At 33.6% G+C, this 18703-nt stretch overlaps 1 protein-coding gene across 23 annotated transcripts in view; it reads left to right on the top strand.

The window, feature by feature from the left end:
* RIMS1 (regulating synaptic membrane exocytosis 1) overlaps positions 1-18703 on the top strand; it is a 489665-nt gene that overhangs the window by 198161 nt on the left and 272801 nt on the right. For 22 of the 23 annotated variants that reach the window (XM_045498708.1, XM_045498707.1, XM_045498712.1 and 19 more), the window contains 2 exons: positions 2628-2841; positions 5350-5361. In XM_045498708.1, the coding sequence (XP_045354664.1) occupies positions 2628-2841; positions 5350-5361 (226 nt within the window). The remainder of the gene's footprint in view (positions 1-2627; positions 2842-5349; positions 5362-18703) is intronic. The other variant, XM_045498709.1, reaches the window with a different exon arrangement.

An 18703-nucleotide genomic window follows, 5' to 3' on the forward strand; every position in this document is an offset into this window, starting at 1 on the left:
TGGATAAAAGTATTTTGTGTTTGATTTTTTTTAAGTTTATTTATTTATTTTGAGAGAGACAGAGATAGCACAAGTGGGGAAGGGGCAGACACAGAGGGAGAGAGAGAGAATCCCAAGCAGGCTCTGCACTGCCAGCACACAGCCTGACACAGGGCTCAAACTCAATGAAACCGTGAAATCATGATCTGAGCCAAAACAAAGAGTTGGACACTTAACCAACTGAGCCACCCAAGCACCCCAATGTTTGAATTTTTAAAGAACAGTGGATTTTCAAATCATTATACCTCAGTATAAAGCATATACTAAATCAGGAGATGACAGACTGGCCCCCTGGTCCAATCTGGCTTACCATCTGTTTTGGTAATAACGTTTTATTGGAATATAGCCACACTTATTATGCTTATTATTTACATATTATCTATGCTACTTTCATGTTATAATAGAGCTGTGTAGTTGTCAAAGAGAGTATATGGCCCACAAAGTCTAACATATTTACAATCTGGCCTTTTACTGGAAAGTTTGCCAACACTCATACCAAATCATGTGCTGTATTACAAAGTAAATTCATAGGGAATCTTTTCCCTTTGCCTAGCTTTTGCATTTATATTTACTTAAATACATTTGATTTGATGGTTCTCACAATAAATATCTACCCATGTACTTCCTCTATGCTTAGAGTTTATATATGTTTCTTTGATTAGAGATATTTCCTTGTTCCCACTCCTTAATAATCACTTTCTTTAATAGAAGCCTTAAGATTTCCAATGCTATTTTGTAAGGTTACTTTTGAAGTAGTTTAGATAGCCCCAGTTGTTTTTTAAAAACTTGAGCCTAGATTAATGGTGCTTAAATTATAAAAATTCAGTGTACCAAATAGCATTGTTTTTCAAGCCGTTCAGACATTCTTGCTTTCATTAAATATATCACTATTTCTATGAACTGAAATTAGCTAGCCTTTAAATTGGGGAGGGCTTCAGATTCTAAACTACTTTATTTCCTAGTGCAAGTATGTGTGCTATTAAATAGAAAAACTGTCAATTGGCAAAGCAGGAAAGGGGTTTTATAATTTTTAAAGTAATTATTAAAATTCTGCTCAAGAGCTGTTGATGTTAAAAGAAAAATATAATGAAATCCCAGTACTTCAAGTACTAGAGTCCTTAGACATAACTTATTTGATTCTGTTTCCAGGGAGTACCAGTTCCCACAGATATCTTAGGTGTAGAGAATCAAGCTAACTAACTGCCTGTATTAACAACAGCATGTGTGTGTACCTTGTGTCCTAGGGAATACATCCAGCGCACTCGCTCAGTTACAGAGATGAATTTCCTAGGAGTTTCTCCATTGTTGTAATGGCCAATGACTATTGGCTAGGCCTGGGACAACTCTCTCAGTTCTCATTTACAAAACTAAGGCATACTTTCACTGGGGATTCACTGGATGTCATGGTGTTCTGTACAGAGCAGCAAATAGTTTCTATTTGTAGCAGTTGAAGATTGAGGGATTAGGGCTGATGAGGAAGGGAGGAGACTTGAATTACATTAAATGTGAACATTCTTATGGAAAATGGTTTGCCTCAACAACTTTGGTTGCATCCATTAAATAGAGAGTGGTGACAACTCTCATACAAATTGGGGTATTTGTATGAGAAAATATTTGTATCAGAAAAAATCTGAATATTTGCAAGGTGTGGTTTAACATTTTTCACATATCCTGGAAAGATTAGTGAGCTCAATTATAATGTATAAGGTGATATTTTATATACTGTATGAAATCAAACACTTGATATTAAATACATAAATAATCTCCAAGAATAGGGGTAAAGGAAGATATTTTGTGGAAGACAAATTGCATACCATTGTAATTTATAATTTTTTTAAGTTTATTTTTGAGAGAGAGACATGTGAGCGGGGGAGGGCCAGAGAGAGAGGGAGAGAGAGAATCCCAAGCAGGCTCTGTGCTGTCACCACAGAGCTCAATGTGCAGCTCAAACTCACGAAACTGTGAGATCATGACCTGAACCAAAACCAAGAGTTGGGCACTTAACCAACTGAGCCACCCAGGTGCCCCTATAACTTAAAACGGTATTTTTCCAAGTATACATCATGCTCACATAGTGGGTCAGGGAATCAATTTCCTGTGACAAACTTTTTTTTAGACTGTAATCATTATTAAAATAGAATGAGATAGACTATACCAGAGTACATCATATATAGTTAGCTTAAGTATTTTGTATAACTTCTGCTTCCGTTGTATACACACATGAATGTAGTTGTAAAGTGTTGAGTTCCCCAGTCCAAATACCTTGAAAGCTATTTGTCTAAAAGAAGCAGAGGCGTGGAGTGGACACATGAATTCCACTTTGGAGACCAAAACAGTGATTATATGTTGTACTTGTGTATGTTTCATTTCTAGTAACAAAACTGAGACTAGTGGGTTACATGCTAATACATTTTTTACCAGTGGCCTTTTACTGGAAAATTTGATTAGTTGAAAGGTAAGATTAGTGGGAAAAATTATTTTATATGTTTTGGTTTCATTCAAATAGCTATACTTCTGTTAGGAAAAATTATTTTTGTTTTTGTCTTCTGTCATTTACTTAGTTTGCTACCGTTTTCTCTTTTGCCCAGGAGATTGCATCAACAATTTGAAAGCTATAAAGAACAAGTGAGGAAGATAGGGGAAGAAGCGCGGCGTTACCAGGGAGAGCACAAAGATGATGCTCCGACCTGTGGAATCTGTCACAAAACAAAGTTTGCTGATGGGTGCGGCCATCTCTGCTCCTACTGCCGCACCAAGTTCTGTGCCCGCTGTGGAGGCCGCGTGTCTCTGCGATCCAACAACGTAAGTGTTCCCCGAGCCTGAGAGGTGCTCTGAATGCAGGTGAAAAGCAGTACACCTGCCAAGCAGAAAACATACATGTGTTAGAAAGTAGACACAGGCATAAGTGTACACATTAATGTGCCCCTTTCCCATTTTCTGTTTTTCATAAGGTTCATAGTAGTGGAGTAGTGATGAAATAATAAAAAAAAAAATGCTTTCCATATGCATCTTAGTAAATGATTAAAAACCAAAAGATTCAAACCAACAGATTATTTGTGGGAGTAAATTTACTTTCTGAAAAATGTAGTAAATGTGGACTTAGTATCATGAACTAGAAGACTCTTAAAAGTTGTTATATCCAGTTCTTCTTGTAAAAAGAAGAAAAAAAACTTTTAGTTTCTACAATGTTTGTTTCAGACTGAATGAAGGTAGAATGTAAGGTGAACTGGGTAGCATTAAATGTAACCGAAGACAACATATGTAAAGCAATGATTACCTTCTATGAGAGTAATTTCCTATTTACTGTTGTGGTAAAGTATATAGTGCTAGGTTTCTCTCATGGAAACTATTTTGATATTTAAAGAGTATGTCAAAATACCCTTTTTTAAATTTGGGGGGATTTTTGTACTTATTATCTTCTCTATGAGATGTAGTCTCACCTGATGCAGTTTCCTTATTTGGCTTAAATGAGAGCTACTTATGTTATGCCTGTGCTTTAAATATATATACTTTTTGAGGCACTGAGATGCTCATTTAAGAGAACTAAATATTCTTTATGAAGTACTAGATAAATTCTAATACTTTAGAATACATTTTAATATACTTTATTATATACTCTATCTTAGTATGGTAAAATTATTTATAGGGATGTCTGGGTGAGTTTTCTTTGATGTAGGTCTGCAGTGTAATATAGAATAGTTAAGATTATCATATACCTAAAGAATTCCCAATGTTTCTCTAAGTAATTTCATTTATTATCCAATCATATATGCAGTGTAACATAGTACAAAGTTATATTTAAAAATAATATGGAAGCTTTATGCACTCTGGATATTTTCCTAATTGAGAAACCCATGGCTAAAATTAAAATCAATCTCCCTATCAACATTATATTCATTGGTAGTGTATTTCAATTGCAGGTAGGGTATTCTAAATATCCCTTCCAGTGAAATTAAGATATTCAGTAAAAGAGACATGTTTTAAGGTGAGCCCACTATTATCTTTGTGGCCTTGGGAAAATAATTAACTTCCCTGAACAACATCTTCTTTATCTATGAAACTGGATAGTAATAATTACTGTATATGATTATTATGATAATTAAATTAAAATCTAGGTCTTTATGATATATATTTAAGAGTTCTTTAGGTGCCATTCTGATGACCACATGAGTTTTCCTCCTGAAAGTTCTTTAGTTAATTATCATATGTTATATTAAGACCTTTTCAAAACAACCTTGGGTTAAAATAGTATCTGGCACATAAAAAGGTGTACAAGAACTATGTGTTAACTTTCTCATCTTTAGTGTTCCTAAATACACTGTTTTGGAATGAATTCTCACAGATGAGACCTGGGAATGATATACAAAATATTTTAAAAAACATTTGGTGTAGGGGTACTGTCCAATTTGAAAAGGTGCTGTCAGTACATAGTAGTGTGCAAATTACCAGGGTGGAAATGCGGACTGAGCACCCATAGCTGTTGAATGCTTGTAACTTCCCATGATAGGTTTGAGGAAAACCAATAATAATACAGTTAACTAATGAAATATTAAAATTACCTGGGTTAATCTCATGTTAAAGGAAATTGAGCTAAGATGTACCTCTGTTTTGGAGACACCCAAGCCTAATGTAGTCTATCTGTCTCTATAAGCCCATCCAATTTGGACAAAATATTCAAAAGAACAAAATAATAGAAGGCATCACTTTAAGGCATGAGACAAAAATATTGTATGAATATATTGTGTTGTTTTTTCCCATGACATTATAAGTGTTGAAACATATATTACATATAAATATTGCTTGTGGAATAATTTATGACTACAATAGTTAATATCTTTTTTCTCATTTTTATTCTTTACAAATATTTCCCATTCTTAGATTTTTCCAAATTGTAACTATAAATATTTTGACAGTAATTTGATAAAATCATTTATATAATTTTATGCATTTTAATAAAATGTCTTTTCAGAAATAGGAAGACTAAATATAATAGTGAATTAAGATTTCTTTCTGAAAAATGTTTTAAATATAGATGTAATCATCAAGTACTAAAACTTTTGGAAATTATAGTGCCCAATTTTGGTATCTACTATAGTAGAATTAGTATAGGTGCATTTTCAATGAAAGCTTGAACAATGAGTATTTTGGGGAAGAGTAAACATTTACAATGCTTATAAATACTTATGTCTGAACACTTTAAAAATAATACATAATTGTTTTCTTAAAATCTATTAATATATGCCTTATTTTTGTTTTTCTCTTCTTCTTTTCCTCTCTTTTTACTCTGCTTCCTTGGATGCTTTCCCAAAGGAGGACAAAGTGGTTAGAATCCATGCTTTCTTTTCTATAATTTGTTATTATAATGTTGTGAACTTTATTGAGTGAATGTTTCACCTAGTGTTGTCAGTCACTATACTTTCACAAAGAAATGATATACTAGGAAAAACTCATTCCCAGTTCTCGTGGAAAAATAAATAAAATAAAATGGACATCTAGGGGCATTACAGAGTTTTATTATTAATAACAGGTGAAGTCCGGGTAGTTTGAGTTCATGGAAACATTGATATTTATAGTATAGTTTAAATCATTATGGACAATTTGTCCTCTTAGCTTTCTGAGTTTTGATGATGATTCCATCTGCAATAAACAATAAACTGCAATGGAACAATAAATCCCAATGGATTGTCCCTTTCTCAGCACTCAGTAGATGCATAGGCAGGTGATTTAAAATTTTATTGCAGAAGGAATTGAATGTACTGATTTAGTGGCAAGACTGAATCAAATCAAATAAAAAGTCAAAATAAAATGATTTTTCTGTAGAACACAAGTAGCAGAGCTGCCATATTGAACCACATTTTGCCCTACGCCCCTTTTTTTTCTCTCTAATGCATAGAAATCACTCCCGAGAGTGGTGAAAGGTCACTTTTCGTTCTTATCAGATATAGAAACCACAGAGACCAGGTTTAAGAAGATAGGATCCAAGTGGAACCATTAGTCAACCTGTCTTTTGTATACAAATTATATAGTTTCATGTGGTATAAATTACAATTTCCCCAAAGCTCAGTAATTTCTCAGTATAAGACTGAGGCAGTACGTGTTTTGGGTTCAATACATCAACTCAGCTGCCTTTGTTCAACTGTTTTAAAGTTTAAATGATGTACTGCAGTGCATAAGTAGTAAGCAAGACATTAAGTGAACATTAATCTGTGTTTTTAATCTTGATGCTAATATATGTTCATCACTTTTTCTTTTATTATGAGAAAGAAATCAGGTTGAAAATTATATAGGGTAGTTTGTTTGCACTAACTGTGTTTTCCTGTACTAATGATGGCATGTGAGATCATCTTAGGGGCTCTTATTTTAATGCATTAATGTACTATGTTAGAAAAAATATATATAACTAGAATATCACAACTTTGGTTTCATGAATATTACTTTGAGGGAGTCTGCATTTGAAATGTACATAATTTTAAATTCCTTTAAAGAATAAAAATTAAGTAAATAATAATGCTGTTAATAGACCTAGTGGTAAGACTTCAGCCACACCTATAGGGTTGGCCGGACCCGTTGTCCCTTTGGCAACATTTCCCGTAATGGTAGGTTATTTGTGCTTATTGTGATTTCCTGACTCTGTAATGATATTTCAGGTGGACTTTGTGGTTTTCAGGCTAAAAATGGAGTGGAAAGACCTATAAAATACAATCATTTTCAGTTATTTTCTTTATTTTAATTAGAATGCATATATCTACCATTTATTTTTAAGTACTTTGTCATAATTTCATTTAAAAACTTTTTAGCCTATTGAGGTTATTCAAAAAATTGCCTTTCTAGTTTAGGGAAACCAAAACCAGATTTTGTTTTACCTGTATTAAAGAGAATAACTGAATATTAAAGTGCTTGATTGTTGGTTCTTTCCCTGTTCCTCTGAGCTCTTTCATTTTTGGTAAAGAAATTATAATTTACAGGTGTGCATGTGTGTACATGTTGGTATGAGTGGCAAGGGAAGAGGGATAAGGGTAAATAAAACTTTCCTAAAAGCAATCTACATCTTGATCAATGTAATAACAATGAATTCTACTTAGTCTGTTATATTGGTGAATAAATACTACTAAAATACTAATATGTATGATATAAAGACCTAAGGATAGCTAACATATAAATATTCCTCTTATTAAGTCTGGCAAACATATTAATGACTATTTTTTTGCAGGCTGGTGCTATTTTATTTTAAAACTTCACACTTAGCTTAAATCACCTCTAATGATAACTTGAAAGACTGTGTACTTGCTTATAAGGAAAATGGCTGTCATAAAGAATCACTTTGCAATTGACACATGTAATAGCTTATAATAGGAGAGTATTTTATATAAGTGTGTATAGTCTCATAGGTAAGATTATGGTTATTTATTTCACTGAAAGCCCTCTTCCATACCTAAGTAAATAGGGATAGTACACAATTCTCCACAGTCTGTTTAAATTGCTTTTGACTTTGTTTTTTACTATCTATTTGGTACCAGAGCATTGAATTTAGGTAATTCCTTTGATAACATTAACACTTTGCTGTTGGTAAATCAGCTTCCTTGAATCCTTCAAGTTTAATTCCTTTGAGATTTACCATAAATTTTCATCAGTATTTCTTTTTTAGTGGGTGAATGGGTTTGGTTTACAAATATAGCAACTAAAAAATGAACTTGCTACACTTCTAGTTAATCTTTATTTTCACAAAATGTGTCAGGTTTTATAAATTAAGAGTGTTTTATAGTAAATGTCAGCAATACCCTGAAAAACAGAACCCTACTATTTACTCATTCTTTCCAAATGTGAAAGCTGCACATACCTACCTTGTAAGCATCATGTGTGAAAAAATACTTTTTTATATCAAGATAATAATTGAGGTACTATGTTTACAGAATCGTGATTTTTTAAACAGGCTCCTCACAGCTTTTCATTACTGGTTGTTTTTAGAAATCACACTAAAAGATATGTTAATGGAGGAAATATGTTTTTGTAGAAAAAGTTCATAAAAGGTAGGAGTTCGGTAGAATGGGGCAGTCTCAGCCGTGTCTGGAACTGGTTTTACCATAAAGTGTTGTCTGTGGGATAATTGATTCTTAATGATACAAAGAACTTTGCCCTCACAGACTGCTCTTAAATACCAAAATGATGATTTTGGTTTTCTTCTCTTACTAGGGTTAGATAAAAACAAGTAAGTCAGTAAAATCAACTGCATTAAAAACGGATTTGCATGATCGTATTCAGTGTTTATTTTTATTATAAGAAATCTTCTAAGAGTTTTCCATATTTAGTCCATGGTATGGTGAAACATCTGATCATAACTTTCAACCTTCGCTCTTTGGAAAAAGGGGCTGTTAGAGTTTACCTAGACTCACTTTCCTGTTCTCCTGTTCTCGCTTTCTTTTTTTTTTTTCTTTTATATATTTTTTAAATTTATTTTTTAGATACTTTGATGATGGCTTTTTCTGCAAGAATGTTCTCTTAGAGTTTCTTCTCAGAAAGATAATATAAGCCTAAATTAAAAACCTTTAAAATATAGGCAAACATATCAATAAGGAAATGTTAGGGTGCACCAAGGGGAGAACTTTCATTAAGCAATTTAGTTGATTAGGTGTCTCAAGGTATTTCTTATTTTGTTGTGCTTATCCTACAGGGGAGTAACACATCAAGTTTTAAAAACTATTGTGTTAGATAATTCAGAAAGTTGTAAATTTTTTTATTTCAAATTTGTTTTAGGAATTTACTTCACTGTTTTTCAAGGGCATGGAATCTTAATCTCTTGTACTTAGCATTACTATTCTGGGAATGTTTCTTAATATTCAGTAATCATTAAGAAGTTTGTAATCTTGGTTTTGCTCCACCCAAAAATTATTATTTAATGCACTTATAAAACCTGTTTCATGAAATTGCCATTTCACAAATCAACATTAAATACAGATGCATAGTAAGACAAAGAGAGTTCCACTGGAGTATAGAAAAAATAGCCTCCTATAGTATAACGAAAAGGGCTGTGGTAGAAACAGCTTTCACAAAGCTAAAGACTAAACCATGGATGAACTCCCTAGTTTTTGTGAACATAAGTTGTCAGATCTCTTGTTTATATATCTAGGAGTTGAGTTACTGAGTCATTTAATAGCTCTATGATTAACATTTTGTGGAATTGACAGTTTTCCCTAAGAGCTACACAGCAGTTTTTAAGTTCCAATTTTTTCACATTCATCAATACTTGTTATTGTCTGTATTTTTTTAGCCATTCTTGTTGCATGTCAAGTGACATAGTATCTCATCATGCTTTTCATGAAACTATTTTTAAGTAAAAATTATTAGACTGGTTTGATATCTCCAAAGATTCATTTTGATTGTGTGGATTTAGATTCTTACATAAAAATGCTTCTAAGTTAGCAATTTCTCAAGAAAGTTTTTTTTTTTCATAAAAGGCTAGTATATTCAAAGTATTAGAAGTTCAGTTTTTTCATTCTCTAGGGATTCTTTTTGTCCTTTGTGTTAGAATAATGTATTTATTAATCTATATGAATAAGAACAGGAGCTCTGTTGAATTTAACATAACTTAGAATCTAATATCTGTCTGTCTAGACTAGCTATCCCTAGGGTACATACAAGTAAGAGATTTTTTTTATTGCCAGTTGAAAAGACTATTTTTTAAATATGCAGAAAGAACTAGCATCCTCAGCAGATTTGCCACTCAGCCATAGGTCCAAAATTAACACACAAACTGAAGCCCAGAATGAAAGGACTGTTCTTCTTTCTCTGTGTGTGAGATATTTTCTTGAGGGACATGAGCTTTTAGTAGCATGTAAACAGATACACGTAAAGACTAAGTAACAACCAGATTTTCTATCCTCTGCCACCCAACTTTCAATATATCCCTGATTTCTGCCAGATTTCATTAGCAGATAGATTCCCTATTATTGTGGCTGCTATTGGAGAGTATATTACAAACAAACAAAGTGTATTTTGTCTATATTACTAAAGTCACTCTAGCTCTCTTATGGTAGCTTTTTACATGGTATATCCTTTTTACATCCTTTTAATTATATCTACTTTTGTCTTTGTATCTAACGTGTGTCTCATATTAACAGCATATACTTAGGTCTTGTTTGTTTGTTTATTTTAAAGACAACTTAACAATCTCTGCTGTTGTGATTGGACTTATAATTCATTTATGTTTAATATTATCAATATGGTTGTATTTGTCTTTTATTTTCCTTTTTTATATATCTCATTTTTTGTTCCTCCATTCTTTCTTCACTACCTTCTTATGCATTAAATTAGTATTTTCTAGTCATGTTTTAATATTTCAGTGATTTTTTTTCATTACATTTTCTGAGTTATTTTCTTTGTGTCTCTAGGGTTTCCAATATGCATCTTAACTTACAGGAATCTACTTTCATATTACCTTAATTACAATAAAAGATATAAATATTAATTATATATAGATCTATTCCCTCTTGCCCCTTTTTGTGCCATTATTTTAATAAATTTTATCTCTGTGTATGTTAAAAATGTAATTTTTAACATTTTTATAATTAATACTTTATATGATTTTATGTATTTTAATAAAGCTGAGAGAAGAAATAAGAGCAAGTGTATATTTATAGGATTTGTTATATAATATTCTTATTTACTTTTTTTTATTTTCTTCATTTCTTCCTGTGGATTCAAGTTACCATCTGGTGTCCTTTTCTTACTCCAGTGCAACATTGCTTTCACCCACTTCCTTTGTGCTGATATTGCCAAGTATATTTGACTTCCATATGTTACAGGTTTAACAATACTAGTATATTAATATTGCTTTATGCTTTTTTAAAAATCTTTAAGGTAAAGAAGAAAAATGAGATAATACTTTTATAATAACCTATATAATTAACTTTGCCAGAGTTTTTTTGTTTTTTCGCATGAGTTCATATTATTGTCTAGTGTCACTTCCAGCCTTAAGAATTTCCTTTAGTATTTCTTTAAAATAAGTCTTCTAGCAATGAATTCTATCAGCTTTTGTTTATTTAGGAATGCCTTTACTTCACTTTTATTTCTTTAAAGTTAGTTTTGCTAGATGTAAGGTTCTTGGTTGACAGCTTCTTTTACTTCTTTCAGCACTTCAAATATGTCATCCCACTGCCTCAGACCTCCATTGTTTTTATTTGAAGTCAGTTGTTAATTTTATTAAGAGTCTTTTGTATATGACCAGTCTATTTTCTCTTGCTATTTTCAAGAATTTATTTTTCCCAGCTTTTGACATTTATTATTATGTTTATGTGTCAGGTTAAGGAACTTTTTGTGTTCTTCCTAGTTGTGTTCATTGAGTTTTTAGATGTAGTTTAATGTTTTCCATCAAATTTGGGAAGTTTTTCAGCCCTTATTGCTTTGAATTTTTGATCCTTTTTCCTGCCAGCTTAAATCTAATGTTGAGCCCCTGTCATGAATTTTTTTATCTTAGGTATTGTACCTTTCAATTTCAGAATCATCTTTTTAAATTTTTTAAATTAAAAAAAATGTTTAAGTTTATTAATTTATCTTCAGAGAGAGAGAGAGAGAGAGAGGGAGAGGGAGAGGGAGGGACAGAGAGAAAGAGTGCATGTGGGGCTCAGTCTCACAAACCACGTGATCATAGCCTGAACTGAAATCAAGACTTGGACACAACCAACTCAGCCACCCAGGCACCTCAAGAATCATCTTAGTTTTTAATAATTTGTATATCTTAACATATATTCTGTATTGGATGAGACATTATTATAACTCCCTTTATTCTTTGAGCATGGTTCGTTTAGTTCTTTGAACATACTGATCATAGCTCCTTTAATGTATTTGTCTGATATTCCCAACATCTGGGACTTCTCAAAGAAGGGTTGTTGCCTGTTCCCCGTCCCCCCTTTGGTGAGTCACACATTTACTGTATTTTTTGCATGTCTCATAAATTTATAGTTGATTACTGGTCATTTCAGATAAAACATTGTAGCAAATCTGTGTGTGATCCCTGTCCCCACTCCTGGGACTTTTTTTGTTTGTTTGCTTGTTTGCGTCTTTATTTGTTTAGTGAGTTGGCTGTACTATTTTAGTCAAACATATTTCCCTTGCAGTGTGCAACTTCTCGGGTAGATACTATGGCCCTTGACTGGGAACTGGGGGTGCATCAGGGTGGGGGAGACAATTTTCTTGGCTACATCCACCCAGAATAGAACGTCAATCTTGCTTAGCTAGAAGGGAACAAGGAAGGGAATAAGTTGTGACTCAAATGCCGCAGACTCTCACTGTTCTTATGGAGATTTAGTAGATTTCCTCAAATAAACATTTCTCCATTTTCGATATGCCCTTTGGACCACTTCCAGGGACTTCAAATGGCTGTTTTCTTAAAGTAATTTTCACTATTTATAGTTGTTTTTCCAGAGAGGGAGCCTGCAGAGCTCCTTACATTGCTATTTTAGAAGTGCTCCTCAAATAGATTCTGATAGTTGTGTTTTAACACATCCATTCACTAATTTATTTATTCATTTTTCCCATTCACTTATTCATTCATAGATTTTCTCCCATGAGTAACCTTATATATAATTTTTTTAATGTTTATTTATTTTTGAAAAGAGCAAGACATAGCACAAGTTGGGGGAAGGTCAGAGAGAGAGGGAGACAATAGAATCTGAAGCAGGGTCCAGGCTCTGAGCTGTGAGCACAGAGCCTGATGTGGGGCTCAAACTCACAAACCTCAAGATCATGACCTGAGCCAAAGTCAGATGCTTAACCGACTGAGCCACCCAGGTACCCCTATGTAATATTTTTTTTCAAACTCAACTCTCAATCATTTAAAAAAGATGCACTTTTATAGTGATAGATACCAAAATGGATTCTTTCTGTTTAATTTAATATAAAAGTTACTTCTGTGAGCTTATTATTTATATATTCAAATTAATTATGTGTTTATGTTGTTGCATAATAATTTTTATTTAATGTTATATTAAATAAAGTATAATTCCTCAAAATTTCCTCCTTGTATATAGGATGACAACCATCTGGTAATTTTTTTCCCCTGCCTCAACCATCTGGTAATTCTGTCAACATCCCTACTGAAACCCTTTAGTGTCAAAAGTATCATGTACCCATTTGCTTACAAACCACAAGACCATGACCATTTTTTCATATTCTGTGTATTAGAAGTATTTGAATATATCCTCAAAACTTTGTAAAACATATCTTAAAGTTATTACATTCAGGGGCACCTGAGTGATTCAGTCAGTTGAACATCTGACTCTTGATCTCAGCTCTGGTAGCCATCTCAGGATTGTGAGTTCAAGCCCCACCTTGTGCTCAGTGTTGGGCGTGGAGCCTACTTAAAAAAAATAATAAAACAAAAAATATAATAAAATAAAGTTAGTAGAGTTGTTTTGCAGGTACTTAATAAAATTTAATATGTTCTAAATCTGGTAGTCATAACTTGGAGTTAGGCATCTAAGCCTTTAAGAAATACTTTTTTTCATATATTTCCTTATTATGAAACTTAATAAATGTATTAATTAGTTTATTTTGTTGTTGTATAATATGTATATGCAATAGATTCTTTTCACACATAAACTTCAACAGCAAATATTTTTTTTCAAAATTCCATTTGAATCGCTTCAAAATGATAGAAAAATAACTGTGCATTTACTTTGTGAACACCTGTGTTGTAAAAGATTTGATTTTCATAAAAATCAATCAGGTGTTGTTATTGGCCAATAAAGTGCTGTTGCAGCAAATTATATGGGTAAAAGTAGAAGGTTCACCTTTGGAAAATGTTACACCTTTGGACTCTTCAGTAACTTCTGGGAATCGGAAAATGTCTGTGTCTTTAAACTACATAAAAACACAGAAGACCAACAGTGCTAGTCTTTGAATGGAGTGTGCAAGTATGTTTTTTGGTACAAGTAAAACCAGATAGGACAATCACAGAGAGTAGGTGCACTTGACAGACAGTATCAAAGAAGGTTTTCAGGAAGGACAGCAAGTCAAGCCTCAGGTTGGTGATTGGAATAGATGATCATAGATATTTCTTGCTTTACTCAAATTCTTTGATGTTTTCCTTGTTTGTTGTTGTTATTATTCTTTACTGTAAGACATGGTTAAAAAATTATTACTCATTACAATTATTTTGTTTTGTGTGTCATAAGAATATTTCTTCTCAAATCTACACATTTTGGTGCTTAAAATTTACAGTTGCTAGATATGCCTAAATTCTTTTTAGATATCAGAGGACCATTTGTTGGGAGTTTTGTAGAGGATATTCATGCATCAAATGCAGTTTGGATTAATTTACAAATTAACAATGCTATGAACTTCCCTCCATATATCTCGATCTTTTATATTTTCATACCCTTGCTTAGTTTCTTTCAGTATCTTTCAAAATAATCTTGATCAACTGATGAAAAGTAGTTTTCCAAATGCCAAGAGCAACTCAAATATCATCCCCCACATGAAGCCCTCCCTGAGTGTCTCAAGCAGAGTTAGAGTTAGCTTTCTACACCTTTTACACACCTTTATTATAATATATTCTATTGATTAGTGACTTTCTTGCAGTTGTGGAAAGAACAAACACTACCTTGAATAATCAACGATGAGTACGCTGCTTAACACACACTAGGTACCCAATTCATGTTTGTTGGAAAAATGTGAATTAAATAAGATTATAACTTCCAACTCTGACATTTTATTTTATTTTTTTTTCAACGTTTATTTATTTTTGGGACAGAGAGAGACAGAGCATGAACGGGGGAGGGGCAGAGAGAGAGGGAGACACAGAATCGGAAACAGGCTCCAGGCTCTGAGCCATTAGCCCAGAGCCCGACGCGGGGCTCGAACTCACGGACCGCGAGATCGTGACCTGGCTGAAGTCGGACGCTTAACCGACTGCGCCACCCAGGCGCCCTGACATTTTATATATCTATGAAATGTTAATGTTAGTAGCTGCAGAAAATCCTTCCTAGAAACCAACTAACATTTATTAGGCATGTGTTTCTTAAACACTAGATAGCAAGGCCTAATCCTGGGCAGTTTATATCAGAGATTCCACAACATCCTTAGCATTTTTTTGTGTGTCAGTCCAGTTCAATTGTTTTTAAATCATCCTTCTTGGACCATACGTCACCACTGAACTATTTCAGGAAACATTATCAACACTGTCACTTAACTAAACTTTTTATTTCTATCTACCAGAATAATATATTTTCTTCTTTTTTTTTTTTCCTTTGAGCTCTCTCTTTTCTTGGTTCTTCTTTCTTTTCTTCTCTCTAGATTAAGCTTTTATTGTGGGTTGACTACAAGTTACTGCCTCTCATTTTACCCTATGTCTGATTCTCTTTTTCCCCTATCAATGCTTTACATTCAATTTTGTCAATAGTGAAAGTTAGGATATCAAGATGAGTTATAGGACATGGTGTAAAAAATATAATAGTGATTATATAAAATAAGTTAAGAAGGTATGCAGGCATGCTATACCTCATTTTATTGTGCTATAACTTTACTGCACTTCACAGATATTGCATTTTTTACAAATTGAAGGTTTGTGGCAACTCTGTGTCAAGCAAGTCTATCAGCACCATTTTTTTCAACATTTGCTTATTTTGTGTGTCTGTGTCACATATGCTAATCCTTGCAATGTTTCAAACTTTTTCATTATTGTCATATTTGTTATGGTGATCTGTGATCAGTGATTACAACTCACTGAAAACTCAGATGATGATTAGCATTTTTTAGTGATAAAGTGTTTTTTTAAATTAAGGTCTTACTTTTTTTATATACATCTACACTATTGTGCACTTAGTGGACTACAGTATACTGTCAACGTAACTTTTATATGCACCAGGAAACAAACAAAAAACTTCATTTGATTGCTTCATTGGAGTGCTCTGGAACCAAACCTGCAATATCTCTGAGGTGGGCCTATAATGAGCACATCTTGTGTTTCTACCTCAAAACTAATCTTTAAAAAGAGGAACTATTTTGATGAGACTGTTTCGGATATCTTTAAAGTTACTATATCATCAAAAGAAAAGAAAAAATTATACAGATATGTTTAACTGTCAGTGTCTTTATCGATGTTGCCTAGTTGTGTGTGTGTGTTTTTAATCTTAAGGTATCTGCTTTTCTTCAGCTAATTAAGTTGACTTGATCATTCTTTGATTATTTCTCTCCTGTTTTGCCCTCTTTTCTGTAATAGGTGTGCTGAATTTCCTATACTTATCTTCTCCTATCTTTTTTCATCTTCATTATATTTAATATTTTTCAAAATCCCAGAGCTAGTCTTACCTGATTATGCTTCCTTATGAATTTTCATTCATCTGAAAGCAAAACTTTCTGATATCAGATTGTCCTGTTTCCATGGAAGAAATGTTTTCTCAAAACTACTTAATAACATTAATTTTGTGAGGTTCCTGAGTACCTTAGTAGGTTGAGTGTCCAACTTCAGCTCAAGTCATGATCTCATAGTTCGTGAGTCCAAGCCACACATCAGGCTTTCTGCTGCCATTGCAGAGCCCACTTTGGATCCTCGTGCCCCTCTCTCTGCCCCTCCCTGACTTGTACCCTCTCAAAAATAAATGTTGTAAGCTTTGAGTCTGGAGTGCTCTCTTGTCCAGTAAGAGAGGGGATGCAGAATTAAATATGAGAGAGGCTAATGTCTGGGAGGAGACAAGAGCCCTGAGTAAGTGTCCTTTCTCTGTATGTATTAGGATCAGAAGGCATTACATACATGATGGACATGCAGAAAGAAACAATAAAACAGTAACCCTTAACTCGTGTGTGAGAGAAAAGGAGTTTTTGAAGATATGCGGTGTTAGGGGTTAGGGTCAAGACAAATCAAAATTTTAGTGCATCAAGCAGACTGCCATTTACTGCAGGCACCAGGCGCCTTTATCTTAACTTTTCTAGGGGCTAAAACAGATAGAGCATGTTACCTCAGGGTTAACAAGGCATTTTTCTCGATAATTAGCTCTGGGCTCTTTCACCCTGCAGCAGAGACTTTCTTCCTCTACCTGTTCTCAGAGGCTTTAATCCTGTGGAAGAGGTTTTCTGCTCTATGCTTTGTTCTATCCTGGGCATTTTCGCCCTGTGGCAGCTTTCCGCCTTAAGCCTTGTTAACCCATTGAGGAAAGCTCAGAGAATTCTTAAACTTATTCCCCACAAATAAATAAAAGTTTAAAATTTTTTTATAAAAGAGTATGAATTGTGGAGGTTTTTCATGTGAACTTTGTCTAATTTTTGTAATATTATATATAATAAGGCAGTTTCTTAGAGAAACACTTGCTTTGGTTCCTCAGAAGTCCCACTGTTTTCAAATGAAATTTTCATTCATTGGTTCATCTTTCAAATTTAAGATTAATCCCTTTTTTCAATTTTAGTTTGAGACAAATAAGAAAGCTTTCATTTTCTGTGATTCTAATCGGTCAGCTTTCTGAAAGATAAGCATGATGCTATGGGAAGGAAGCCATGCAGCCAGGAATTCAGGACAGGTTCCTTGGTTCTTCTCATTCACTTTCTACCACGCTGACTCTAGCACTCCTGTTCCCCTTTCCTTTGGCAATATCCTCAATATCATTCAGGGATTGAGATTTCTTTTCCTCCACATATTCTACTGATTATATGTGTCTCCAGCCACTGCAGATGCCTCTGAGCTCTAAAGTATCTGTAACAGGTCAGAGTCTAATTGTCCTAGAGCATAGGAAGGCCAGGGAGACCTCAGCCTGGCAGTCAAATGTATTCGCAGATGTTTATTAAGCACTCAGATTTAACACGTATAAAATCCAACTCCTGGTCTTACCTTTGAAACCAGCTTGTTCTATAGTCTTCATTGAAGTAAAAGGCAACATCATTATTCAAGTACCACAAACCAAAAACCTTGGAATTCTCCTGACTTCTGTTTTTTTCTTGTCATATCTTATGTCCAATCCATAAGAAAATCTTATTGTCTTCAAAATTGATCTAGAATGAACCTCTTTTCACCACCTCCAATTTTGCTGACCTATTACAAGACCATATATCTAGTCTGAATTATTGCATTGGTTTCCCAAATGGCCTCTCTTTTCTGCTCTCCAAAACTCCACTCCCCAAGCCTAAGCTCAGCTAATTATTTTAAGATGTGAAACAAATCATGTCACATCTCTGCTCAAAAACCTACAAAGACTGTTCATCTCATTCATAGTAAAAGCCAAAACCTTTGCAGTGATACCCAAACTCTGTGATTTATACCCCACATACACACTCATCAACTCCCATTACTCTCCCACCTGCCCACTGTCTTCTGCTTGTACCTTCCTCCTGTCCCTAGTTCATACTAAATAAAAATATGCCTAGAGTTCCTAGAATAGCTGTTTCTTCTCCTGAAATGCTCTTCCCCTCCTTCACTCCTAAACTCTTTTGGTCTTTGCTCAAATATTATCTTCTCAAATCACCCCATTAAAAATTGTAGGCTTTTCCCCTACCACAGAATATCCTTTCCGATTTGTTATCTTTAATTTTTCTCCAGAGTACTTTTCCCTGCCAAAAAAAAAAATGTATCTATCTGTTTATTTGTTCACTGTGAGCTCTTTGAAGAGGGGGCTTTGTTTTATTCTCTGCAGTATTCCCATTGCCAACAACAATGACTGGGTCAGATAGGTACTCAAAAAATATG

The sequence above is a fragment of the Leopardus geoffroyi genome, chromosome B2 (genome assembly GCF_018350155.1).
Source record: "Leopardus geoffroyi isolate Oge1 chromosome B2, O.geoffroyi_Oge1_pat1.0, whole genome shotgun sequence".
In the NCBI taxonomy this organism is placed as follows: Eukaryota; Metazoa; Chordata; class Mammalia; order Carnivora; family Felidae; genus Leopardus; species Leopardus geoffroyi.